The sequence below is a fragment of the Lepus europaeus genome, chromosome 3 (genome assembly GCF_033115175.1).
Source record: "Lepus europaeus isolate LE1 chromosome 3, mLepTim1.pri, whole genome shotgun sequence".
NCBI classification, from domain to species: Eukaryota; Metazoa; Chordata; class Mammalia; order Lagomorpha; family Leporidae; genus Lepus; species Lepus europaeus.
In genome coordinates this window covers 117055796-117082602 of record NC_084829.1, presented here as the reverse complement: position 1 = coordinate 117082602, position 26807 = coordinate 117055796, and the positions used below count along the sequence as shown (strand labels likewise).

At 40.7% G+C, this 26807-nt stretch overlaps 1 protein-coding gene across 1 annotated transcript in view; it reads right to left on the bottom strand.

Annotated features, from left to right (window-relative positions):
• SLC35F1 (solute carrier family 35 member F1) overlaps positions 1-26807 on the bottom strand; it is a 467572-nt gene that overhangs the window by 64195 nt on the left and 376570 nt on the right. Inside the window, exon 3 of the mRNA XM_062187689.1 lies at positions 19173-19300. Within this exon, the coding sequence (XP_062043673.1) occupies positions 19173-19300 (128 nt within the window). The remainder of the gene's footprint in view (positions 1-19172; positions 19301-26807) is intronic.

Genomic DNA, 26807 nt, shown 5'->3' with positions numbered 1-26807 from the left:
TTCTTAAACAATGGAAACACAAGCACAGATGGGCAAGGAAAATCTGCTATTGCACTATGTGTCTAGTTCTTTTTGGAGAAGGCTCTCAAAAGATCAGTAGCTCTAAACCTGCCTGAGCGGTAGTGTCTTCATCCACTCAGGCTGCTGTAGCAAAATGCCATGGACTGAGTATCTTCTATGCCACAAAGATTTATGACCAAGCTGCCAGCAGATTCAGCGTCTGGTGGGGGCTCTTTTCCTGGTTCACAGACGGCCATCTTTTTGCTGTGTCTTCACATGATTGAATGGGGGAAGGAAGTCAATGGAGTCTCTCTTACAAGGACATTACCCCCATTCATGGAGGTCCCACTCTCATAACCTAACCAGCTCTCAAAAGCCACACCTCCAAATGATATCACACTGAGGGGAAGTATTTTAATGTATAAATTTGGGGGACAGAAGCAGGTATAAACATTAAAGTGATGGTAGGTAGTGAAGAATTACATGTTGTCTCCTACTGTATCTGTTTTCTATTGATGCTGTAATAAATGATGAAAAATTTAGTGGCTTAAACTGCAAAACCTTATTATACTTTATTATCTCTCAATTCTGAAGGTCAGAGTCATAAAATCAAGGTGCTAGCAGGCTGCATGCCTTCTGTAGGCTCCTTTCCTTGCCTTCTTGTATTTTTAATTTGAGAGGCAGAGAGAGGGAGAGAACACCCCTCTTTTGGTTCACTCCCCACATGTCTGCAATTGGCAAGGTTGGCCAAAGCCAGGAGCTGGGAATGCAATCCAGGTCTTCCACGTAAATGGCAGGAACAAACACCAATACGTGGACCATCACTGCTGCCTCCCAGGGTCTGTATTAGTAAGCTGGAGTCAGCAGTTGGAGCCAGGGATCCAACCCACGCACTCTGATGTGGAACATGGGCATTTTAACCAGTGTCTCAACTTCGAGGTCAAATACCTGTCCCTTTGCTTGCCTTTTTCAGCTTCTACAGGCTTCCTGCATTCCTGGGCTTATGGCCCCTCAAAAGCCAGCAATGGTTTCAAACTGCCCTCTGACCCTCTAACTTCTGTTTCCAACTTCACATCTCCTACTCTGACTCCTGCCTCTATCTCTCCAAAGGGCCTTTGGGACTACATTATCACCAGATAATTCAGGATAACTGGACCATCTCAATATCATGAATTTAATCACATCTGCAGAGTCCTTCTTGACATTTAAAGTAACATATTTAGTATTATGGGGATTAGAACATTGACATCTTTGGAGAGCCATTATTTTGCCTACTACCCCAGCTATGTTCATGCATAATGAAAGCCATGCCTTTGAAAATAATGAGGTTTTTTTTTTAATGGAAGAAGAAAATTGCCACTTATTGAACAGGGTCTGCAGGTATTTACATACCTAATCTTCTGTAATGCACTGGAATTCATTTATCTGAACATCATTGTCATTCAAGGTAGTCACTCTGGAAGGTCATGGGTGTATTTTAATGAAGCTCTCATCATTCAAAACCATTCTGAGCTCTTTGAAACTGCCTTCTGAGTATTCACTGGAAGCAATCACTATTCCTTTGATGGTAGGTATTATTTGGAAAGAACCAAAATGCTGGATTAAGCTAGATACTTTCAGGTCCAGAGAGAGAGAAAAAGAGAGACAGAGGAAGAGAGAAGAAGAGAGAGGGGGAGAGAGAGAGAGAGAGAGAGAGAGAGAGAGAGAGAGAGAGAGGAAGAGAGAGCATATAAAGAAAATTGCATGACTTAAAATTTTCTTTAAAGGAGATTTCAAAAACCAAATTCTCACATGTTCTCCCTTACAGATGGAAGCTAAAATTAAAAAAAAAAAAAAATGAAACCTGACCATAGAATGTTGATTACTAGAGACTGAGAGGGGTGTAAGGGATAAAAGGGCTTTGGATTTAAAAAGAGGGGAAATTGGGTGTGGTTCATTAATTGTGACTAATATGAGATGTTATTAGGGAAAAAATGGAGTGAAGGTTTTGTGGGAACTCTTTGTATTACTATCTCACAATTTTTGACTTATAAATTTAAAATGTTCTAAAATAAAATGTTAAAAAAAAAACAGGCCGGCACCGAGGTTCAATAGACTAATCCTCCTCCTGCGGCGCTGACACACCGGGTTCTAGTCCCATTCGGGGCACCGGATTCTGTCCCGGTTGCTCCTCTTCCAGTCCAGCTCTCTGCTGTGGCCTGGGAAGGCAGTGGAGGACGGCCCAAGTCCTTGGGCCCTGCACCCACATGGGAGACCAGGAGAAGTACCTGGCTCCTGGCTTCAGATCAGCATGGTGTGCTGGCGCAGCGGCCACTGGGGGGTGAACCAATGGAAAAAGGAAGACCTTTCTCTCTGTCTCTCTCACTCTCCACTCTGCCTGTCAAAAAAAAAAATTCTCAAACATTTTGAACAATGGTAGCCATATTAGAATAAGCATACAATCTTAAAAGATATACATGCTTTGAAGGGTAATATGGATTTAGATATAAACTTTTGCTATGTTAATTAAACAACTTTGTTTCTGTCTTCTTTAGTAAAATATTGTTATTGCTTCAAGGACATTTTTATTTAAAAACAAAGACAATTCTTATAGAGAAAGATGTTTCTAATGAAACCATTTGGAAATTGCTTAGTTTTTAATTCTCACATGGCATTGCCTATTATAGAAGCTATTCACAATCTCTTTTCAAATCCATTATCTTTCATATTGTGTCCTCTAATTAAATCCTTTATTGACTATAGGATTGTTTTTTTTTTTTTAATGAGCCAAAATGAGATTACTTATTTAAAAAACCCTCAAATCTTGTATTAACACAGAAAATCTTTGACTTTTCTTTTTCATCTCAGTAATCTTTAATGTTTCAGGAGACAGGGAGTAATTACCTGGGGAAAATGGTGAGAAATTGTCAATGATGTTATTTATGGAATCTTGATTGGAGCAAGGCAGAGAGGATGACTTGGAATAAAAACATGATCCTAATTTTTATCAAAGGATTTCCTGTCTATAAAAATCACTAACAGGCCAAATTATTAAGTTCAGCCAATAAGCATACTTTAATTGTAAGACATTAAAATGTGGTTGATTGGAGCACTCTATGTTTCTTATTTAATTAAAATTAGTTTCTACAAGTATAAAGGCTTATAATTCACAAGCTTCCAAAGTAAAAAAAAAAAAAAAAAATTGAGTTAAAAAAAGTTTTTTACTTGATCATTAGAAAGCCTTTATGTCTGGAATACCATGCTTCCTCTCTGATTGCCTCTCTGGCTCTCTTTCTTTCATACAAATGCTACTTCCTAGAGATGGTCTATTTGTAATTCCTTACTTAAATAAATGAAACACTGACTGAAATTGTCCATCTTGTACCTCTGTCCACCTACAATTCCACCAATTGTGTTTTGTGGCAGGCATTCCTGTTCAGAGGTCGAATGTGTTTAATGGGATGGATTCACCTGTGTCAGAGAACAGGCAGCTGGGTAACTCTAAGGCCTGGTCTCCTATGTCCTCCTGTTGTCCTATTCTACCTTACCCACCAAATACACCAGGTGAGGCAAACTAGCCACTAGCTCGGAGAATTTCAACATGAGACTTTGTAGTGTAATACTGAATCATCCCTCGGTGCATGGAATACTGAAAGGAAACAAAAAGTTATTACTCATAGTGTAAACTGATGTTTCTACTCATTAACACTCTGCTTTTCTCCCAGTTTGTTATATACAAATCCTTTACAAAATTTGGAAATTTTACTTCAGAACCATGTTTGTTGCATATAAGATAGTACGCCTGTACCATAAAAGACATTTTTTTTCATAGGTCAAACAACAGAAGTCCAGGGAGTTAGGGTTTGTTTAGCCCTTGATCAGAGTGGGTTGGGAGAATTTTGTTTGTACCTAGCAGCAACCTCATTAATCCTTATGAGATTTCACCTCTATTGACTGGCAGACTGTCTCACCTGAGGTAACACAGTAATCAATCAGTGGCAACATTAATCGGAATGTGAGTTTCCTAACCTTCTCCTGTGATTTGGGCGAGTTCCTTTCACCTAGATAACTTTGCATTCAACTTAGGAAATTCATCACTCCTCTTGAATTTGCTGTGGAAGAGTGAGAGTGTATGAGAGGATGGGATCGTTACACAAAGTATATATCCTTTTTTTCCTTTCTTAAATCATATCAGTGGAAAAAAAAAGACATGAAGTGAGAATTATCTGAGTGAGAGGAGCTGGAATTTACTGACCACCTACTATGTGCAACAGGCATTGGTAAATGTCATGGGTGTCCCAGCTTGCCTGACACCGCATGTGGGTCTCAGACAAGCCTGAGAAGGTTAGAAGGCCAATGGGCCGTGGTTGAAGGCCTGTTTATAGGAAGGCCAAGGGAACTCCAGTGGTGAGGCAGACTGTATTAGAGCTGGCTGCAGGATAAAAACAGTAGAACATATTATTGTTGGTTGCATTGTTTTTGCCTTAGAGGTAGTGGAGATTGTCAAATGCAATGCTATGTTTGCATAGTATGGTCACACCGTGGGGAAGGTTTTTTATTTTCACTGACAGGTGGGAAGACTGATGCTGAGAGAGAGGGAGAGGGAGAGGGAGAGGGAGAAGGAGAGGGAGAGGGGGAGAGACAGAGAGAGAGGGAGAGGGAGAGGGAGAGGGAGAGAGAGAGAGAGAGAACAAACATGTAAGGGCATAAGGGCATCTCACTTATTTATAACCTGAGTGCTCCACTGGAGCTGAAAATCACCAGAGCACTAAGTGGCCTGTTTTACTGTCAGATTCATGTTTTGGAAGAAATGTAGGTTTCCACACCCCACTCAAGTGTCATCAGTAGAGTCCTCCTCATCACGGGTAGAATCAGTCGCTGCTCCTATGTAATTCCATGGCATTTTCTGTATAGCTCCATCTTACTACCACTAAATCATGTTGCACTGTGATTTATTCACAGACCTTACAGTAAGTAGGAGCAAAATTTTGGAAATTTGACTCCTCTCCTTAAATTGTGCCCCACACAGCCCTCCAAAACTGGAACATGATAAAAAAGAGATCAGGTACTTGACAGAACAATGAGGTCACAAGTGACCTTTAAAACACAAATCTGACTCTCGAGTTCTTTAGCAAGGGAGGGATTCTAAGTTCTGTAATTCTCCCTCTAGCATACCAAGAATTGATGCTGTCAACTCTCTGAGTTTCTTGCAGAACATAGGAGACTGCACCTCCTCCCTTGAGACTGAGCCAGGAAATCTGATATTCTTGGCAGGAAGATGGGTGACAAAGAAGTCCAACCCAGAGAGAAGAGGGAGGGGAGCACCCACCTATGAATCTCAGGAAGAGGAAAGGAATAGGAGGAGAGAGGAGTGTTGAACACTATGTGCCTGAGGAGCCCTCGCTGGGCTGAAGTCCCAGAGAGGAGAAAGAGTGCTGCAGAGGTTGAGGGGAAACTGAAAGCAAACCACTGGCTTCCCTTTTGGGACGACACCCTCCAAACTGAACTGAGCCATATCTGAGAACCACGGAAGGTAGAGTGTGGCTAATGGAGCACAATAGCCCCTAGGATCCTCCTCAGCTCCTATGTGGCTGGAAGATGTCCAAAAGTCCAACTGCTCTGCCAAGGGCTGTAAACTGGTTGACTTGTGTCAGGCTGTGAATGGGTCCATGTGGCAAGGACCATCAAGCTGGAGACCAAATACCTTCACAGCCAGACCCCAAGAGGCCATACCATCAATGAGAATCAGGGATGGAGGAGACATGAGCCAGGTGCACATTAGCCACAGGACCCTGAGGCCACAAGACCCAACAAAGCCCCTAAAGACTGAGATGCCATCTCAGAAATGAGTACAGAGTGGTATTATATGTGAGAGGCTAAATATTTGGCCAGAGGCAAATGAATTCTCTCTGTATTTATTTAAACATTAGGATTCCACTGCTTACAGTGTGGCAGGTACACAGGTCCCCACCTTCAAGGATCTTACACACTTGAAGAGGAAAGGAAATATGTAAATAGACAATTTTCATTTAAGTACGAAATGATAGTTACCAAAAGAACATGAAGATGAAGCCATGAATAAAGGGTCTATCCAGACAGGACCAAACACATCGTTTCCTACCCTGCCAGCAAGGCAATTACAGAGCGTAGTGGAAGGAGAGCAAGACAGGTGCTCCCCTGCCTTTGTTTTTTTTTTTAACTTTTATTTAATAAATACAAATTTTGAAAGAAGAATTTCCACTCTGTATCAGGACAGAAAACTATGCGGCACCTGATGGAATATGTGGTGCTTGGTTGAATATTCAGATTTGTACTGCTACATATTCAGGTTAGTTGCACAATCAATTATAAGGATAGGAAGTCTAGACCTAAAAAAATTTTAAAGAGATTCAGAATGTTATGTTCCCTTTAAGCAGAAGAACTTCTGGCTTTTAAAGCTTTGCCTTTAAATGTACTTTTAAAAGAGCTCTTTTTTTATATTATTTATTTGACAGAGAGATTTAGACACTGAGAGAGAGAGAGAGAGAGAGAGAGACAGAGAGACAGAGAGACAGAGAGACAGAGAGAAAGGTCTTCCTTCCATTGGTTCACCCCCCAAATGGCCACTATGGGTGGAGCTATGCCATCCGAAGCCAGGAGCCAGATGCCTCCTCCTGGTCTCCCATGTGGGTGCAGGGCCATCCTCCTTGGGCCATCCTCCACTTGGGCCATCCTCTACTGCCTTCCTGGGCCACAGCAAAGAGTTGGACTGGAAGAGGAGCAGCCAGGACTAGAACCTGGCACCCATATGGGTTGCCAGTGCCGCAGGCAGAGGATTAATCAAGTGAGCCACAGTGCCAGCCCCCTAAAAAATCTCTTGAAACTGACCATCAAAGAAGAAGGTACCTTTCTCTGAAGGGAGGAGAGAACTTCCACTTTGACTATGGCCTTGTCTAAATTAGATTAGAGTTGGTGAACTCAAGAGGCTTCCATAGCCTTGGCAGCTCATGACAAGAGTCTCGGGTGATTACTGACGTCATAAATAAGAGTGTCAATTGTTAAATCAACAACAGGAGTCACTGTACACCTACTCCCCATGTAAGATCTCTGTCCTTAATGTGTTGTACCATGCAAATTAACAGTAAAATTACTACTCAAACAGTACTCTATACTTGTGTGTCTGTGTGGATGCAGTCTGTTGAAATCTTTACTTAGTATATACTAAGTTGATCTGTATATAAAGATAATTGAAAATGAACCATGATGAAGAATGGGATGGGAGAGGGAGTGGGAGATGGGATGGTTGCGGGTGAGAGGGAGGTTATAGGGAGAAAAGCCGCTATAATCCAAAAGTTGTACTTTGGAAATTTATATTTATTAAATAAAAGTTGAAAAAATAAAAAATTTAAAAAATCTCTTGAGAAGTCCCTAAATGCCTACAGCCTGCATCAGAGACAGGCAGACACAAAGGGCAAAGAAAGGAATAGAGTCTCAAACTCAGGCCTGTGGGTACCATTTTTTCTTTCTTCTTCTTCTTCTTTTTTTTTTTGAACAATTATTTATTTGAAAGGCAGACAGAGAGAGACAGTGTATGTACTTTTATCTGTTGGTTCACTCCCTACATTTCCACAGCAGTTAGGGCTGGGCCATGCTGAAATCAGGAGCCAGAAACTACAACCAGGCCTCACCTATAGGCGTCAGGAATCCAAGTACTTGGGCCACCATCGGCTGCCTCCCAGCTGCATTTTCAGGAGGCTAGATCAGATGCGGAGCCAGTTATCTGTCCCAGACACTCTGATAGGGGATGCAGGCATCCGAAGCAGTAGTAAAACCCACAGCATATCGCCTGTCCTGTGGGTCCTGTGTCTAATGGACATAGGCACGCTTCCTCTCTGCGTGCATCCACAGATGTGGAAAATCAAGTTGTCTGCAAATCAGAAGTCTGCTTGGTGACTTTCTTTCATCAGTGAGTCACATTCCTGAGGGTGGGAGGTATGTTCCTCGTGTGTTTGCACAAACCTGAATGCGTTCTTCATCATTACACTAATTATTTTATATTCTCATTAATGGAGCTGTCTGTCATCCCACAGCAAGGCCCGGGTCTGATCAGTACTAGCTGATCTAGCTGTGTACTAGCATCGAGCTGTGGCATTTAAAAATTACTATTAGAATACACACACCAATTCTGTTCATCTGGCTTCAACTTTAGACTCCTAAGACACATGAGAAGGGAGAAACCTAACCTTTCCCTGTATCTGATTCAATTTAATTCCTAGGCTGCTGAAATTCAGAAAGAGTGGATCAAGAAAGTCTAAGAATTATGGAAAGCAATGAGACAAACTATTGAATGTTTATATGGTTTTGTAGAATTAGGCTCAGGTAGGGTTGGATGTCATAATGCACACTGGGACTTGGCATTTGTTCTGTGTTAACTTCCATTAACATATCTAAGTCCGTGATACAAACAGGAAAATAATCAGAGCTGGGGGGATTCCTTCCGTGGCCCGAAGGAAACTGTGTACATAATGTGAAAAGCTCTGGAACATGCATGGTGAGAAGTGAGAGACCTAGTGTCAGAGAAACAGAACCCCTTGGCGCCCCTAGCATGGGCACTGGGAATTGATTCCAGTGGGAGTTCATTTTAATTACCAAACTATCATGTTTAAAGAGAACTGCTTTCTTCTTCTTCTTTTTTTTTTTTTTTCACAAAAGCTCTAATTTAATCTGTTTGTATTTTAATACTACATGGCTGAAAAAAGATGAATAATCTTTGGGCAAGTAATAGCAAAGTTGGTATTTCTACTAAAACAGTTCATATAGCACAGTTATAAGAATAGCATAGCTTTTAAAATGTAACCAAATGTCATTGCTAATCTCTCTCAAAGTCACAGGCACAACCTATTCCATTCTCTACAAGTCAAGAGACGCAAACCCATAAATGCGTCTTTAGAATGAAATCCTCATAAATCCACCATGACTGAATTTTTAACTTTCTAATAAAGAAAACAACTGGGCTTCTGAACTTCAGTCTCTCTCTCACCTTTTTCCTGAATAAATGTTAACATTTTTGTTTTTGCTGTTGTTGCCACTGTTAACGTTTTTTAGAGCTTATAATAATAGAGGCAAAATTAAAAGATTTTTTTTCCAAAAGATGTTGAACATTATTGGCCATTTGGAAAATCAAAATCAAAATTGCAATGAAATATTACTACATACATTTTAGAACATACTATAATAGTAAAAACAAATGTTGGTGAGGATTGGAATAACTGGATCTCTCATATACCAATGGTAGGAATCTAAAATGGTATAGCCATTCTGGAAATTAGTTTGACTGTTTTTAAAACTAACTATATGCTTACCATATGACTTTGCAACTGCCTTTTTGAACATTTGCTCCTGAGAAATGAATACTTCTATTTATTGACATGAAAACTTGTACATGATTCACAGAAGCTTTACTTATAAAAGCCTAATGCTGAAAACACAAATGCCTTTCAACAAGTGAATGGTTAAACAAATCCAGCTCATGGGATAACATTCAGCAATAAAAAACAACAAACTATTGATACGTGGACTTAAGGACATTATGCTCAATGAGAAAAACCTATATCAGAGAGTTAAATACTATATTATTTCACTTTAAATAGCATTCTCCAGCTGACAAAATAGATTTATCAGTGGTTGTCAGGTGACAGAAATGGCAGTGGGGGTGAGATGAGTATGGTTGCATACAAGCAACTCAAGGGAGTTCCTCACAGTTCTGACTGTAGGGGTGGTTACCTGAACTTATACATGGGATCCAATTGCACAGAGCTACACATACATACACACACAAACACAAAGGCATACACTGTGAAAACGGAATAAAGTCTATAGTCTATTTGACAATATTATACCTATATCAATATTCCAGTTTGTCATTATATTAAAGTCATAAAACGTCACCATTGGGGAAAGCTGTGTGAGGGGTTCAAAGGGCTCTACATATTTTTGCAATTTCCTGGGAGTCTATAATCATTTCAAAAATGTATTTTTCTTTTCAAGCTTTATGCATCAATTGTTTGTGACATTTAACCCTAAGCTTGGTGAACAAACTGAAAGGATGAGGGGATAAAGCGAGAAGTAACTCCTTACATTTTTGTGTGTGACGTCCCTGTTTTTGAGGTGATCCAAAAGGGACTATTTGGTGCCTTGGTAATTGTTAATGAAAATTCGCTCTCCTTAAAATATTGATTTATTTATGCATTTGAGAGTCAGAGTTATAGAGAGAGTGAGCGAGGCAGAGAGACAGAGAGGGATCTTCCATCCACCGGTTCACTCCCCAGATGGCTACAACAGCCAGGGCTGGGCCAGGCCAAGTCCAGGAGCCAGGAGCTTCATCCGGATTTCTTACATGGTGGCAGGGGCCCAAACACTTGGCCCATCTTCCCCTGTTTTTCCCAGGCCATTAGTAGGGAGCTGCATAGGAAGTGGAATAGCAGGGACACAAACCAGTACCTATATGGGACGCTGGTGTTGCAGGCAGCTCATTTACCAGCCATGCCACAGTATCAGCACCATTGAGGACTCTCTCTCTTTAAAATAAATGTGCTTGGGGCTGGCGCTGTGGTGCAGCAGATTAAAGCCCTGGCCTGAAGTGCAGGGATCCCATATGGGTGCCAGTTCGAGTCCCAGCTGCTCCATTTCCCATCCATCTCTCTGGTGTGGCCTGGGAAAGCAATAGAAGATGGCCCACGTCCTTGGGCCCCTGCACCCACATGGGAGACCTGGAAGAAGTTCCTGGATCCTGGCTTCAGATTGGCACAGCTCTGGCAGTTGTGGCCATCTGGGCACTGAACCAGCAGGTAGAAGACCTCTCTCTGTCTCTACCTCTCTCTGTAACTCTGTCTTCAAATAAATAAATCTTTAAAAAAATAATAAAATAAAATAGAATAAATGTGCTTGGCTCACATCTTATCAATGGCTTCCCCAGAAACCTTTGGGACTCTCTTTTACTTACAGAATTAAGTCACACTTTTCATCCTGGCATTAAATATGGGGTCTCAACTTAGCTTTTGTCTCTTTCTTCATCTATTCCTTAAGAGGATCCAGCGCTTCAATTTGTTCTCCTCATGATAGCCAGAAAAATCTTTGAAATTCAAGTCTGTCACATTATCTCCCATTGCTGTGTACCTTTTAGTACCTTACTATGGCATTTACCTAAAGACAATCCCTGAAGGTGGCCACCAAGCCCTGTGTGTCCCAAGCCCTGCCTCCCGCAGCCCATCTTGCACTACTCATCTCTTTAGTCTCTTGCTGGTCACATGGCCTCAGCCTGACCCGCATCCTTGCTATGCCTGTGCCCCTATGTGGCTGTGGTCATGATATCTTCTTTGTTTGGATCTCGCTCTCCCTCCTACTCTTCTACTCCTGTTAGATCTCAGCTCCACCGTCAGTTCTTCAGGAATGTCTTTCCCAGGTTTAGGTCAGTTTATTTTGACAAATGTCTCAAAGAGCTTTATTGACTTCTCTCAGAACCCTTATCCTTGATTACAGTTATATATCCACTTAATTGGTTATTTGATTAAGGGCTGACTTTCCTACTTGACTAGAAGCTTCATGAGAATACAAACAGTATCCAATTTTGTTCACAAGTGTGTTTATCATCTAATATAGTGTCATAACACAGAAGTATTCAGTAATTATTTTAGAGTGGCTATCAATTGAATGGGAATAATCATTCTCCAACAATATTCCTGAGGTTTTCTGCCCCCAGGCTTCTGTTAGGCTGTTCATTCCACATGCAAAGCTATGCCCACATTTTATTCTCTCTATGTTTTATCAAATCTCATAGACCCATCTGAATGGGAACTTTCTTGCTTTTGCAAATAACCATTATCTCTGCTTCCTTTGCATACCACAGCATGTGGACATCCACTCTCCACTCACTTGCCACACTGGGTGCTCCTGTCATTAAACTCTGGATCTTATCCCTTTCACCAGCCTCCTGGAGGGCTGATTGATTCAATTCTCTTTATGTCACCTGTAGTAACTAGCACATTTGCAAGATGCTGAATGAATGTATTTTCCTCATTGATTAACATGAGTAAGACACACATTATATGTTCTGTTAATGTTTCTAGAACAAGGGAGAAGCATTATAGAACCCTGTCAATTCCACGAACTTGCATTGTGTCAACAGAATTAAATTACTAAACAGTAATACAGGGGCCAGAGCTGTGGTGTGGCAGATTAAGCTGCTAGTCGGAGTCCTGGCTGCTCCACTTCCAATCCAGCTCCCTGCTAATGTGCCTGGGAAAGCAGTGGAAGATTCCCCAAGTGCTTGGGCCCCTGTACCCATGTGGGAGACCTGGATGAAGTTCCTGGCTTCGGTCTGGCCCAGCCCTGGCTGTTGGGAGCATTTTGGGACCATTTGGGAGTCTTCCAGTGGATGGAAGACTTCTCTGTCTCTGCCTCTGTCTTTTCCTCTCTGTAACTCCACTTTTCAAATAAATAAATCTTTAAAAAGATCCTGTAATAAAGACATGGGTCTTAGAGCAAATGCCTTTTGTTTTGTGCATTTATTATGATTTGATGCATTGGTTTGCCACAGGTGGCAAGATGGCTCTAGGGCTGTTAAACTCAACCTTTTTTTTTTTTCACTTGCTCATGTCCCTTTCTCAGTAAATTACAACGAAGACCAATGACTATCTCACTGGAAATGTTAATTTTTTTGTGTTTGTAGACAAAGTTTTTGATAGGGATGCAACATTAAGTAGGTTGTCAAATAGCTAATGTGTGTGAAGTGACTGATGGAATATGGTACACTGATCTAAAACGGTGGATCAGAAGACCACCTGTTAAGAATAAATTGATGCTGTTCCTCTCTCTCTCTCTTTCTCTCTCTCTTTCCCACACACCTCTCTCTCACAACACGCACACACAGACATTCACACCCAGAGATACACAAACACATAGACTTGCAAAAATTTTCTGAAAAACCCTATAGAACTTAAGAAAGCAGTAATTGGTTGTGATTTTCAAGGCCCCAATTTTTTTTTTTAAAGTCAGCTGTATTTCTGAAGAGGGAAGTTACTGCCTGGTATGGTTGTTCCTCCTGCATCCATCCATTTAATCTCTCCCTCAAGAGTGCCAGACACATGACTGGGTGGGATTGATCACACCCTGACTCTAGGATCGAGTGCCAGTAGTACTTCTATTGAAACACATTTGTCTAAACCAATGGAGACACCTCAAGGAATTCAAGTCTAAGCCAATTACTGCACAGAATTTCTCTGGCCATCAGTGTAGTCCAATCAGCGTACAGCCCTATACTTTTGTTCAGTGATGTGTACAAACATCTTTTTTGTCTCTCACCAGGCCTGAAGAAAGAAGCATATAGGCCCAATTTGTTTTATTTTTTGACAGGCAAAGTTAGTGAGAGAGAGAGAGAGAGAAAGAGAGAAAGTTATAGGCAGTGAGAGAGAGACAGAGAGAAAGGTCTTCCTTCCGTTGGTTCACTCCCCTAATGAGCCGCTACGGCCTGTGCTGCGCCGATCTGAAGCAAGGAGCCGGGTGCTTCCTCCTGGTCTCCCATGCGGGTGCAGGGACTCAAGCACTTGGGCCATCCTCCACTGCTCTCCTGGGCCACAGCAGAGATGGACTGGAAGAGGAGCAACCGGGACTAGAACCTGGGGTGCTGGTGCTGCAGGTGGAGGATTAGCCAAGTGAGCCACAGCTCCAGCCCCCCCCAATTTGTGTTGACAGTCATCTTATGACTATGAGAACAACTTGGTTTAGCATAAAGCCAGCAAGAGACAAACTGAACTCTTCATGATATCACTAAAAATGGACCAACCATCCTAAAGGCTATCCTTTTTCTAGATGGTCCAGTTACGAGAATCAATAAATTTACTTATTTTTAAAGACAGTTTCAGCTGCACTTTCTATTTATGAGTTGAAACCACCATGAATGGTAGAGAGGGTCTTGAAATGAGTAGGATTTCAATAGGCAGGGGATGGAGGAGAGAAAGATATTCCAAATAACAGAAAAGGCCTAAGCAAAGGCACTGAGAATTTAAAAAATGTAGCTTATTTGCGTGTGTGTTAGACAGGTGTTGGGGAGAGAAGAAATACAAGGAATTTGAGAGGTATCTATAGTTGGAGACCTCCCACTCCCAAAAGCTGTTTCCAACTGAAGAAGAGAGAAAAGGAGAGATGGAAAGAAAAGTAGAAGACCGTTTTTCTAGTGAGAGCTTCAAATCATTAATTGTGCTAAATGACTGATACCGGCACATACAGAAAGAACACTGCCTCTGATTTTTGTTTGTGTGATTTTTTTTTCAATGTGTAAGTATGTATCTAAAAAAGTATATAAATAGTTTTTAAACTAAAAGACAAATACCATATGTTTTCCCTGAGTATCCAAAAAAATGTAATGTATAGGAGTAAAGTTGACATTTTGAGATTGGATGATTGTTTACAGCCCACGTTTCTTTTCTTCTTACTATTTGTTGAATTCTTTACTTAGTGTAGGGTTAATCTATCAGTATAAAATAAGCCAAATGTATATCACTGTAGAAATTAATAGAAAGGAAAAGGAGGGGCTGGCACTGTGGCCCAGCGGGTTAACACCCTGGCCTGAAGTGCCGGCATCCCATTTGAGTGCCGGCATCCCATATGAGTGCCGGCATCCCATATGAGTGCCGGTTCAAGACCCGGCTGCTCCACTTCCCATCCAGCTCTCTGCTATGGCCTGGGAAAGCAGTAGAAGATGGTCCAAGTCCTTGGGCCCCTGCACCTGTGTGGGAGACTCGGATGAAGCTCCTGGCTCTTGGCTTCAGATAGGCGCAGCTCCAGCTGCTGCAGCCAATTGGGGAGTGAACCATCCGATGGAAGACCTCTTTCTCTCTCTCTGCCTTTCCTCTCTCTCTGTGTAATTCTTTCAAATAAATAAATGAATCTTTACCAAAAAAAGGAAAAGGAAGGAGGAGGAAGGGTGAGAGCATGGCCGGGGGGAGGAAGGGTAGGGTGAGAATTATCACTATCTCTTAAATCTGTATATATGAGATAATAAAATTGGTTCACTTTAACAAGTTAAACAAAAAATAAGTTAAAGTAAAGAAAACCCACTGGATTTATGGCACATTCACTCATTTATGTACATTTCATTTCATTTATGTACAGTATACAAAAACTGTAAGGTAACTATGACATATTTAAAGAGATTTTACATTTTAAAATTTATTGTGTGGAAAGATGAGTATGGAGAAAACATAATTATCCCTGTTAAGAGCTATATGCTGATTTACTCTCCCCTTGGAAGCAACTGTCTTGTGTGTGGGTTTTCTTGGAATTCAGTGTGGTGTTAGGTAAAACAAAGGACCTGTAGCTAGGGGTTACATTTATGTATATTTGGTATATTTATATTTACATGCTAGCTTAAGCATGATGCTGTTATCAGAAAGATTTACAAATTAATCTTATTTATTTATTTATTTATTATTGACAGGCAGAGTTAGACAGTGAGAGAGAGACAGAGAGAAAGGTCTTCCTTTTCCGTTCACCTCTACGGCTGGTGTGCTGCGCTGATCTGAAGCCAGGAGCCAGGTGCTTTCTCTTGGTCTCCCATGCAGGTGCAGGGCCCAAGCACTTGGGCCATCCTCCACTGCCTTCCTGGGCCACAGCAGAGAGCTGGACTGGAAGAGGAGCAACCGGGACAGAATCTGGCACCCCAACTGGGACTAGAACCCGCGGTGCCGGCGCCACAGGCAGAGGATTAGCCAAGTGAGCCGCGGCACCAGCCACAAATTAATCTTAAAAAGTCTTAGTCCTTGTTTTAAAGATGCTTCAAATCCTACCAAGGACATGATGATATATTGAGAACAGAGCATATAAGCATGTCCGATATGCTTTTAACCAAAAGTGTTATGGTGGCATTTTAGGAGTCTCTTCTCTATAGAGGAAAGAATGAAAAAGAGAAAAACTCAGAATATGAAAGCAAACGTCAAGGTGAATAGGATCCTTAAGGTTAAAGAAAAAGAATTTTCAAAAAAAGGAGACCAGGATTTCATACAAATACATTTTTAAAAGAGCAGTACAAAAAACAGTGTGTTGCTTCTGGGTCCTCATCACGTTTCTGGTTATTCACTTGTTATTTTTTTAACTTTTATTTAATAAATATAAATTTCCAAAGTGCAACTTTTGGATTGTAGTGGTTTTTCCCCCCATAACCACCCTCCCACCTGCAAACCATCCCATCTCCCACTCCCTCTCCCATCCCATTCTTCATTAAGATTCATTTTTAATTATCGTTAAATGCAGAAGATCAACTTAGTAAAGATTTCAACAGTTTGCACCCACACAGAAACACAAGGTATAAAAGTACTGTTTGAATACTAGTTTTACCGTTAATTCGCACAGTACAATTAAGGACAGAGATCTTACATGGGGAGTAAGTGCACAGTGACTCCCATTGTTGATTTAACAATGACACTCTTATTTATGATGTCAGTAATCACTCCAGGCTCTTGTCATGAGCTGCCAAGGCTATGGAAACCTCTTGAGTTCACAAACTCCGACCTTATTTGTACAAGGCCATAGTCAAAGTGGAAGTTCTTTCCTCCCTTCAGAGAAAGGTACCTCCTTCTTTGATGGCCCATTCTTTCCACTGGGATCTCACTCACAGAGATCTTTCATTTAGGTCATTTTTTGCCACAGTGTCTTGGCTTTCCATGCCTGAGAAACTATTATGGGCTTTTTAGCCAGATCCCAATGCCTTAAGGGCTGATTCTGAGGCCAGAATGCTGTTTAGGGCATCTGCCATTCTATGAGTCTGCTGTGTATCCCATTTCCCATGTTGGATCATTCTCTCCTTTTTAATTCTATCAGTTATTATTAGCAGACACTGTTCTTGTTTATGTGATCCCTTTGACACTTAATCCTATATTTATGATCAATTAAACTGATCACTTTAACTGGTAAGATGGCATTGGTACATGCCAACTTAATGGAATTTGAAATCCCATGGCATGTTTCTAGCTATACCATTAGGGGTAAATCCGAGTGAGCATGTGCCGAACTGTACATCTCCCTCTCTTATTCCTACTCTTATTTTTAAGAGGGATCAATTTTCAGTTAAATTTAAACACCTAAGAATAATTATGTGTTAATTAAAGAGTTCAACCAATGGTATTAAGTAGAACAAGAAAATACTAAAAAGAATAAAATAGCAAGCTGTTCCTCAACAGTCAGGACAAGGGCTGATCAAGTCATTGTTTCTCACAGTGTCAGTTTCACTTTTTTTTTTTTTTTTTTTGACAGGCAGAGTGGACAGTTTGAGAGAGACAGAGAGAAAGGTCTTCCTTCTGTTGGTTCACCCACCAGATGGCTGCTACGGCCAGCACCCTGTGCTGATGTGAAGCCAGGAGCCAGGTGCTTCCTCCTGGTCTCCCATGCGGGTGCAGGGCCCAAGCACTTGGGCCATCCTCCACTGCCTTCCTGGGTCACAGCAGAGAGCTGGACTGGAAGAGGAGCAACCGGGACAGAATCTGGCGCCCCAACCAAGACTAGAACCCAGGGTACCAGCGCTGCAGGCAGAGGATTAGCCTAGTGAGCTGTGGCACTGGCCTCAGTTTCACTTCTACAAGTTTCCTTTTAGGTGCTCAGTTAGTTGTCACAGATCAGGGAGAACATATGATATTTGTCCCTTTGAAACTGGCTTATTTCACTCAGCATGATGTTTTCCAGATTCCTCCATTTTATTTCAAATGACTGGATTTTACTCCCTTGTATTTTCCAACCTCAGGCCAAAAGCTATAGGATTTTAAGGATTAAAATGAGAAGGCAGACTCAGATCTCTCTTATCAGTTGACTCCTTGCTTCAAAGTATGTCTTCATCAGGGAATCCATCCAACAAATACTCTTGGAATGCAAAATGCATATGGAGAGGTTCTGGAAAAGTGCTACTATTCATCAGTTTTGTTTCAAGGCCACGTGCTGTGATTTCAATGTTGTTCCCTCCAAAACTCATGTTGAAATTTAATTTCCATTTTGAGAGCATTAAGAGGTAAGGTCTTTAAAGGATCAGGCCAGGAAAGCTCCACCCTCACAGGTGAGCTTGGTGCCATTAGAAGGCAGTCAGTGTGGCACCCTCTTGATTCCTCTTTCCCTTCTCCTTTCCACCATGGGATGATGCAGTCAGAAGTCTCTAACAAGATGTTGGCCTCTTAATCTTGTTTTTCCAAGCCTCCGGAATTGTGAGCCAGTACGTTTCCATTCAATATAAATTACCCAGTCTTAAGTATATTATTACAGTAACAAAAACAGATTAAGGCATGATCTTTGAAGTTCATTTAGAAGTAAAATCATAGGAAAGCTAAATCAGGCTTACATTGCCATCACTTTATATAACTTAAATTTATTTTGGTGCTTTGTTTCTCCATTTTTTTTGTTATTCTTTATCAAATTAACAAGATGGCAGGAATCTTGTTAAAGTATCACATCTAGGCTATCTGTAATGTGTACAAATGTTTTGTTTTTATCTTGGAATTTGGAATGGCTATGAAATTCATAATACTTCTGTACAAAAAATAACAGCAAAAGAGATTCAAGCTGATCATTTATAGTGTAAAGAAGAGTAAAGGTGTGGCAAAAATTGTGAAAAGCAAAGATAAACTTTTAATTGTGTGTGGTGCGTATGTGTGGAAAGAAAGAGGGAGGAGGAAAGAGCAAGCAATACAGTAACAATCTTCATACATAATACATTGCAAGAGATTAATCTTCACCCTTTAGAAAAAAATCTTACCCTTCAAGGTTCAAATTCTATACAATAGAGAAAGCTAAATAAAAAAAGTTGAAAGCAGTTTGATTGCAAAATCAGTTTAACATTCTAAAATGTTCTAAGCTATCATTAAAATAGATTTGTTTTATACTTATTAATCATTCTCATGTTAACATAAGGTTAGTTGGCAGCATGCAAAGCCGGAGCTATTTTTCTGTATTATTAATGATTATTGTGATATACTCTGAACAAAGAGGAAAAAGATGTACAATTACATTTGAATTACAATTGAAAAATTAATAAGATCTGTAAAGTTCAAGTTAATTTTTATACAACCAATTTCTCTCTTGTTGCAAAACTTAGTAGTATTCAGATTCCCAAGCAACTAAACTGATAGCAAACTATATCTGGATACTAGGGAGGTTGAGAAGGGAAGAGGAACCATTGATACCTGGATGCTGGTCAGAGTTGTGTACTGATAAGCCTTGACCACCAGGTAATTTGCTTCTAGGTCTATGAGTCCCAGGATCATATACTTCCACCATCTTCGTCGCAAAATTGCCAGGAGGTTTTCTTCTCCTGTATTACAAAGTAAAGAAAAAAATGGTTAGGTTCTTGATACACAATCAACTATTTATTTAGAAGGACTCTAAAATCCTGTAGCATTAAATTTTTACCATAACCTTCCCAAGTATTTAAACAAATGAATCAATGTATCAATGACTCACATGTTTTCACTTGGCAAATACCCTTTGTAGATTTCTGCTCTTTGAATTAGTTTCTATTCCAGAATACGACTGATCAGATCATGAGCTCACCACCCAATGCATTTTCTTGTGAACAAATGAAGGAAACATGATTATATCATGTGAAAATAAAAGGAAAGGTGTCCCAGAAACGTTGCCTAAGTACATAAATTCCAGATCATCCTAAATTTCAGGTTTGTAATAAAACAGACACAAATGAGAAAAGAAACAGCCAATTGAAAAAGACTTGTGTTTAGCAACAGATCTTCAGTATGACTGAAAAGCCGTCTGGGTAATCTTTTGATCACCCAGAGCTGGGTATCACCAGGGAAGTGTGTGGGTGACGGAAGAGAGAAGAAGGTGGAATTCACTCTCACATAGAAGAGAATGCCATTGGATTGGGGCCTGAGTCCTGCCAGCAACTGAATCATCACCACTCTGCCTTAATCTGGTAGCATCACAAACAACTTTGAATCCCCTAGTTTGTCATCATTATTTTCACATATACTTCAGGCCTGAAATAAACTTTGTTTCTGAATGTGGGCAATCATAATAACTCTTTGTAATCCACCCACCAGTCTTCCTGACAATGTGGAACTGTAGGTACTTGGAGGGAATGGTGGTTATGTATGTTATTTACTGCTGCACAATAAGTTTTCCTCATAATTATTAAAACAAGAAATATTTATTATTCCACAGTGTTTATGTGTCAACAATCTGAGCACAGATTAGCTGAGAGTCTCTGGATTAAAATCTCCCAGTTGGCTGTGGTTAAGCTTCCAGGAAAGGATGAAGCTTCATCTGAAGAAGTGACTCAGGAGAGATCTGCTTCCAAATTCACTTATATGGTTGCTGGTGAGCCTTGGTTTCCACCATAAGGGGCTTTCCATTATCTGCCATGTTAGATGAACAATGGTGGGGGAGGGGTAGGAAGTAGGAAAGAGAGAGAACCGAAGGTAGAAACCTAGGTTTTTACTAACTTAATCTCAAAAGTGACTTCTACCTCACTCTGTTTTTTTAGAAGAGTTGACAAGCAGATATCACTATCAAGAATACAGGATTTCATAGGGTGTGACTACCAGAAGTCATACATCTTTGGAGACCATCTTAGAGGCTGTCTACATCACAGCACACAGCTTTCATTCTGGCATCCTCACCTGTCCTGGGCCACTTCCAGAACTTTGGACTCAGGATTTTTGCCTTTGACCATATTCCAATGACCACTACACAGGCATCTCCTCAACATTATGGAGACTTGTGAGCACAAAGCTTCCGAGCTGTGTAAAGACTGTTAGCCCAGGGGCTGTGCCTAGTTGGCAACAAAGAAGATGTCTCTCTTGACCTTTGGTAGTCAAGCTAGTGTTCCAGTCTGGTTTAAAATTTTTAATTTAATGTATTTTTATTATTTGAAAGACAGATAGAGACTTTCTATCTACTGGTTCACTCCCTAAATGCTCCCAACAGCCAGGGCTAGGCTAGAGCCAAAACCAGGAGCTAGGGACTCAATCCGGGCCTCCCAATAGAGTGTTGTGCACCCAAGTACTTGAGCCACATCTGCTGCCTCCCAGGATCTGCGTTAGCAGGAAGCTGGAATCAGAAAGCAGAGCTGGGATTTGAACACAGGCATTCCAAAATGGGAATCAGGCATCTTTACTGGAGGCTTTAACCACTAGGCAAATTCCCACTGCAATTAACAGTCTTTATACTAAAGAAGTAACCTGAAAATTAGTCCCCAAATATGCTTTCTTTTGTTGCTGGGCCTTTCCATGTGCTAGGTCTTCTGCTTAGTGTCTTCTTCCTCTTGTTTGCAAATGAAGCATCAACATAGAGACCATGAAACCTTTCCTGGCACTCTTACCACTCTAGACTGCATTGGACCTTAATTCTGAGTGCTCCCTCAATACTCTTTGCTTACCACACATGTAGTACCTATCTTCCTGTCCTCTTGACTCTATCACTCACTGGATTATTAACAATTTGAAGACAGTGGTATTATTTTGGTCATCACTTTATCTCTGGGGCCCAATAGTGCATGATGGAAAGTTAATAAATCACAGAGTATATGAATAAATTTCAGGTTTAGTAATCCAAGCAATATTAAATAACATTGAAATTGAGAACTTAAAATATACCTACTATAAACTCTCATGTTCCAGCCAATAAAAATTTTTTCTAGTCAGAATGCAGGCAGTATTTGACAAAATTAATTTGGAGAACATTTTACACATAATGTGCTGTCCACAGAACATTAAAAGGTCGATCACATATTTCACCTCAAAGCTGCATTCTACAGTCATAGGTCACTGTCCCAGTGAATTGACACACAATAAACAAAGGCGTGCTGAATTCAGAGCACACCAGCCACATCTTAATATGTAGTCCCCGAAAGAGATCATGGTGGTGCTATTTGTTCCTGTAATTAATAACACATCTAAAGTATTCCATAGATTCACAGGAATGATTAGTTGCCCTTCTGTCCTGCTGAAAAAGTTTGCAAGGCAAAATGCCCTAAATAAATGCTTCCATATTGTTTCATTTGAAAATATAAAACACACTTGCTGAGCACAGTTATCCAGGAAGGCGAGAGAGTGCTTTTTATTTTTGGCTGAGCAAAAACTGCAACCTTTAAAAGGACTGCTTAGGGATTTATGTACATGACTCCCATTAACAATGATGTATAACAGGCCATTAAAATCCTTCCTCAAATAATGAAAATGCATTCCTTGGAGTCCCTGTGCCAATGTACTCCCCAAACTTCATAAAATACGGCCATCCATAGAAAACACCGGCACAGTTGGTGATAGGTTAATGTTCTGAAATCCCCCTTGATTTTATTTTTTAATTAGCCGAGGGAAGTAATAAAATCCAAGGGTGGAAACTTAAAAAAAATTATGATTTGGCATTTAAATGCAGTTTGGTTTATGGTTGTTTTTATTATCAATATGTTTATATATAAATAAAAGTAGAGAATAAGGTAGTATCCACCTTGATTTAATAAATAATATTTCAGAGTGCTTTTTTCAGATCTCATTTCTTGTTTTGAGAAACTTAATATAGAAGTGAAATTGAACGCCCCTTCTCTGCCCCTGCCAGATTCCCTTTCCTCCCTCCTTCCTCAAATCACCTTCTTAATGTTGTACATCCTCCATGTCCCTGTTTTTGTTACAGGTTATCTACATATGTATGTGTCCAAAATAACATAATTCTTTTTCTGTTGTATTTTTAAACTTTAAGTGAAAATTTACTGTACATAGTACATATTCTTATAGCACATATTCTTCGTGCTTAACATTGTCTTAGAAATGTGTATCTGGGGGCTGGCACTGTGGTATAGTGGGTAAAGCCGCCGCCTGCAGTGCCAGCATCCCATATGGGTGCTCGTTTGAGTCCCGGCTGCTCCACTTCCAATTCAGCTCTCTGCTATGGCCTGGGAAAGCAGTGGAAGATGGCTCAAGTCCCTGGATCCCTGCACTTGCATGGGAAACCCAGAAGAAGCTCCTGGTTCCTGGCTCCTGGCTTCAGATAGGCGCAGCTCCGGCCGTTGGCGGCCATCAGGGGAGTGAACCAGAGGATGGAAGACCTCTCTCTCTGCCTCTGCCTCTCTGTAACTCTGACTTTCAAGTAAACAAATAAAATCTTAAAAAAAAGGAAGAAATGTATATTTGCAGTTTCAGGTAGAGTTAATTCAATTTTAAATGATCTATCTATCTTTATTATTATGTCTTACTAATATGACACAATTTATCTAGTCTTACACTGACAGACACCTAAATTATTTCTAATTTTTTTCTCTGCTGCAAACAATGCAACAAAGAACAAGTGTATCCTTGTACAACTAGGAGGGCACTTCCAAAAGTTTGTAGAAAATAGAATTAAAAGACAAGGTTATTTTGGTGCAAAACATTTATAAATAAATGCATAAGAATGGTTTCCAAAAATTATGAAAATGCATATTGTGAAAAACTCTCCATGGATTTCAACATGTTTTAATGTCTTTTTCTTGAAAATATTTTGAAGTATCCAGACATATCTCTATAGTTAGTACTTTATTCCCATTTTAAAGAACTGTAGAGTGTGTAAGCATCCACAAATGCATAAAACAATTGAAGTTGTTATAATTTGAAGTAATGTTGTGTTGCAGCAACAATAACCATCTCAGTAATTGAGAATAGAGGGAAACTACTGACAATCTTGGTCACGTGATTCATATCTGATTTTATTAAGCATCGGCAGGAAGAGCACTCACACATGCTTTAAGATTTTTTAAAACACACTTATGGGATATTTACTATGTGTCAGGTGGTATCTACCTGCTTTACAAATATTAACCCACTGAATTCCCATAAGAAACCTATAGATACTGCTATTAACCCATTTTAAAGATGAGGAGAGTAAAGCCTGAAGAAGTTAAGTAGCTTGCACAGGGTCACTTAGGTAAACCATTTGAACTCATGACCACCTAGCACCAGGTTTTATGCTCAGTAATGCACTATTTTTGCCTCCCTGATTTGTAATGGTGGCATTGTCCTCATAAGTCCTGAATTTCTCTTAAAAGGGTCTTCCATGACTAATCTCTCCAAACTCACTTGCAGGGTGCCCCACGCCAGCTCCAGGGCTGCCTGTAATTGGAGCTCCTATGCATGTCACCCCCTGGAGCTGTCTGAGTCCTACTGAACAGCTGTGTGCTCTCCACCCCAAATCGGCCTGTAGTCAGGATGTGTCCATCACTGTCAGTTTAGTGTCAAGGATTTGATGTCTTTTTGCTTGATCTAAATCCATGACAGAATTTCACTTGCAAGATGTGAAATAAGGCTTTACGTCAACTTTATGGCTTTAACAAAGTCTAATTAGAAAAATCCATTAGATTCTGTACTACCTGTGGAAGCTTTGGGCATTAGAACAATGGTCACACATTGCTGTGGGGCGAGGTGTGGTGATGGTTGATAAAAGCGGAATGAATGAAGAGGGAACTATTGTACAAGGACTGAAACACAGTGCACATTCACCCCAGTGACTGCAAAACAGAAGAGTCTTCGTTCATGGTATTCTTGTTCAACTCCCAGTGGGTATCTGAATAGAGAAAAAAAGTACTACAAGACAGCACCCTAGGAGAATTCAGCTAAGGGAACAAGAAACTGTATTATCCTCAGGACTACATTTTATGGGTCTCTTGGGTGCTGTGATCCCACATGGTGTTTTATGCAGGCAGAGAAGTCAGAACACATGGCAGAAATGACGCAAAAGCAAGGCCCCCGCACAGACGGCAAGACCCTTACATGAACAGACACCTCATCTGCTCATACTCTGAAGTCATAATGTCATTCTTTTTACCAGAGCCCCCAAAGCACATGTTTAAGTGCTAACTAATGAATTTGAAAAGAATAGTTATGCTTACTAAAAAGCTAAAATAGAGCATGAATGTGCTAATTGTAAGTCAAATGAAAATGTGGATTTTTCAAGGAAAGGATTGCAAGCAATTACATTTTGCAATGTGAAACTGATGGAAGGATGAAATATACACAGATTAAAGGCTAAATTTTATTTTATAATTTTTGCTTATTATTAAATCAGGACAGGAAAAACACAAAAGGCAGCCCTTTAATGTACTGGCTTTATAGCAAACAGACCTGTTTGGACATTGGCTACCTCTTACTGTGTGGTATTAAGTAAGTATGCCAATGAACCTGAGTCCATCCACTGTTAAATGGGGACCATAACAACTATTGTATAGGGCCTTGCAGATTAAAGGAGATATGAGTATAATGCAAGTATATGCATTATTTTAGCAACTGGTAGAATTCTGAAATCCTTCTAATGGTTAATATTCTATAATCAATTTGAATGGGCCAAGGGTGCTCTGAGTCTGTCTGTGAGGGTGTTCCCAGATGAGATTTGAATGAGTAAGTTCAATAAGTAGTGCACCCTCCCCAATATGGGTAGCCACCATTCAACCTAACTTGGACCTGAATAGAACAAAAAACAGAGGAAGGGAAGATTCATTTGTTCAATCCTGCCTGTGTGTATGAGCTGGGACATCTCACCTCCTTTCCCCTGCCCTGGGTCTGGGACTTACACCATCAGCTTCTCTGGTGCTCAGGACTTTGATCTTGACCTAGAATGACAGCACTGGCTTCCCCTGGGTGTCCGTCTTGTAGACGGAAGATTGTGGGACCCTTCAGCTTTTGCATGAGTTAATCCTACTGATAAATCTACCTTCCTTGCCCCCTCTCCTATGCTTTTGATTATGTTCACCAGGATTCCCTAATACAATCCTTGGCCAGCTCTTCACCACACATCAGCTCACCACGTGTGATAGATACTGTGTGGTGGAGGCCTCAGAAAATGAAATCCTGTTACTCACCAGGGATTTGGCTGCACTTCCCCTCTGTCTTGCACCCTGGTGAGTTGTGTTAGGTTACGTCGGAGCCTGCATGTGACATTCGTCCAGTCCAGAGACTGAGGGTATCATCCTGGCCACTGCTCCTCTCAGCCAGACCCTGGTCTGGATCCTTCAATCTTCCCATTTGACCTACGAGTAGAAGCCCTTTGAAGAACCCTGAGGCCTGCCATTAGAATTGGCTTTTCCCCCTGGGATTCTGATCCCACTAGGCCTGACCAGGAGATTTTCTGTGGGGATGTTTCCAAGGCCCCTCTCACTACACACGATGCACATGATTGACAAAGAAAATGCACATAAAGGTTGAAAGGAAGCCAAGAAGAGACCTGGTCTCAGTTCATGTGTTACTCTGCTTACACTCGTTTCATTAGCACTCTTAGTCATCCTTCAAGATCCAATCTAAATGTTAATTTCCATGCAAAGCCTTCTCAGATCCTCTGGCACCCTCCCACAGTCTCTCAGCTTGCTTATTTACCTATTCTGTATCCAATACGGGATAGCATGGTGACTGAAACAAATTAATTACTCAATGTAAGATTGTTATTAAGAGAAAATAACTGGGGGCCAATACTGTGGCACAGCAGGTTAAAGCCTGGCCTGAAGCGCCAGCATCCCATATAAGCGCAGGTTCTAGTCCTGGCTGCTCCACTTCCAATTCAGCTCTCTGCTATGGCCTGGGAAAGCAGTAAAAAATGGCCCAAGTCCTTGGGTCCCTGCATCCACGTGGGAGACCTAGGAGAAGCTCCTGGTTCCTGACTTTGGATAGGCTCAGCTCTGGCTGTTGTGGCCATTTGGGGAGTGAACTGGCAGATGGAAGACCTCTCTCTCTCTGTCTCTGCCTCTTTCTGTAACTCTGTCTTTCAAATAAATAAAATAAATCTTTTTTAAAAAAAGATAAAATGATGGAAGAAGAGCTTAAAATATGCTTAGTCATCTTGCTTTC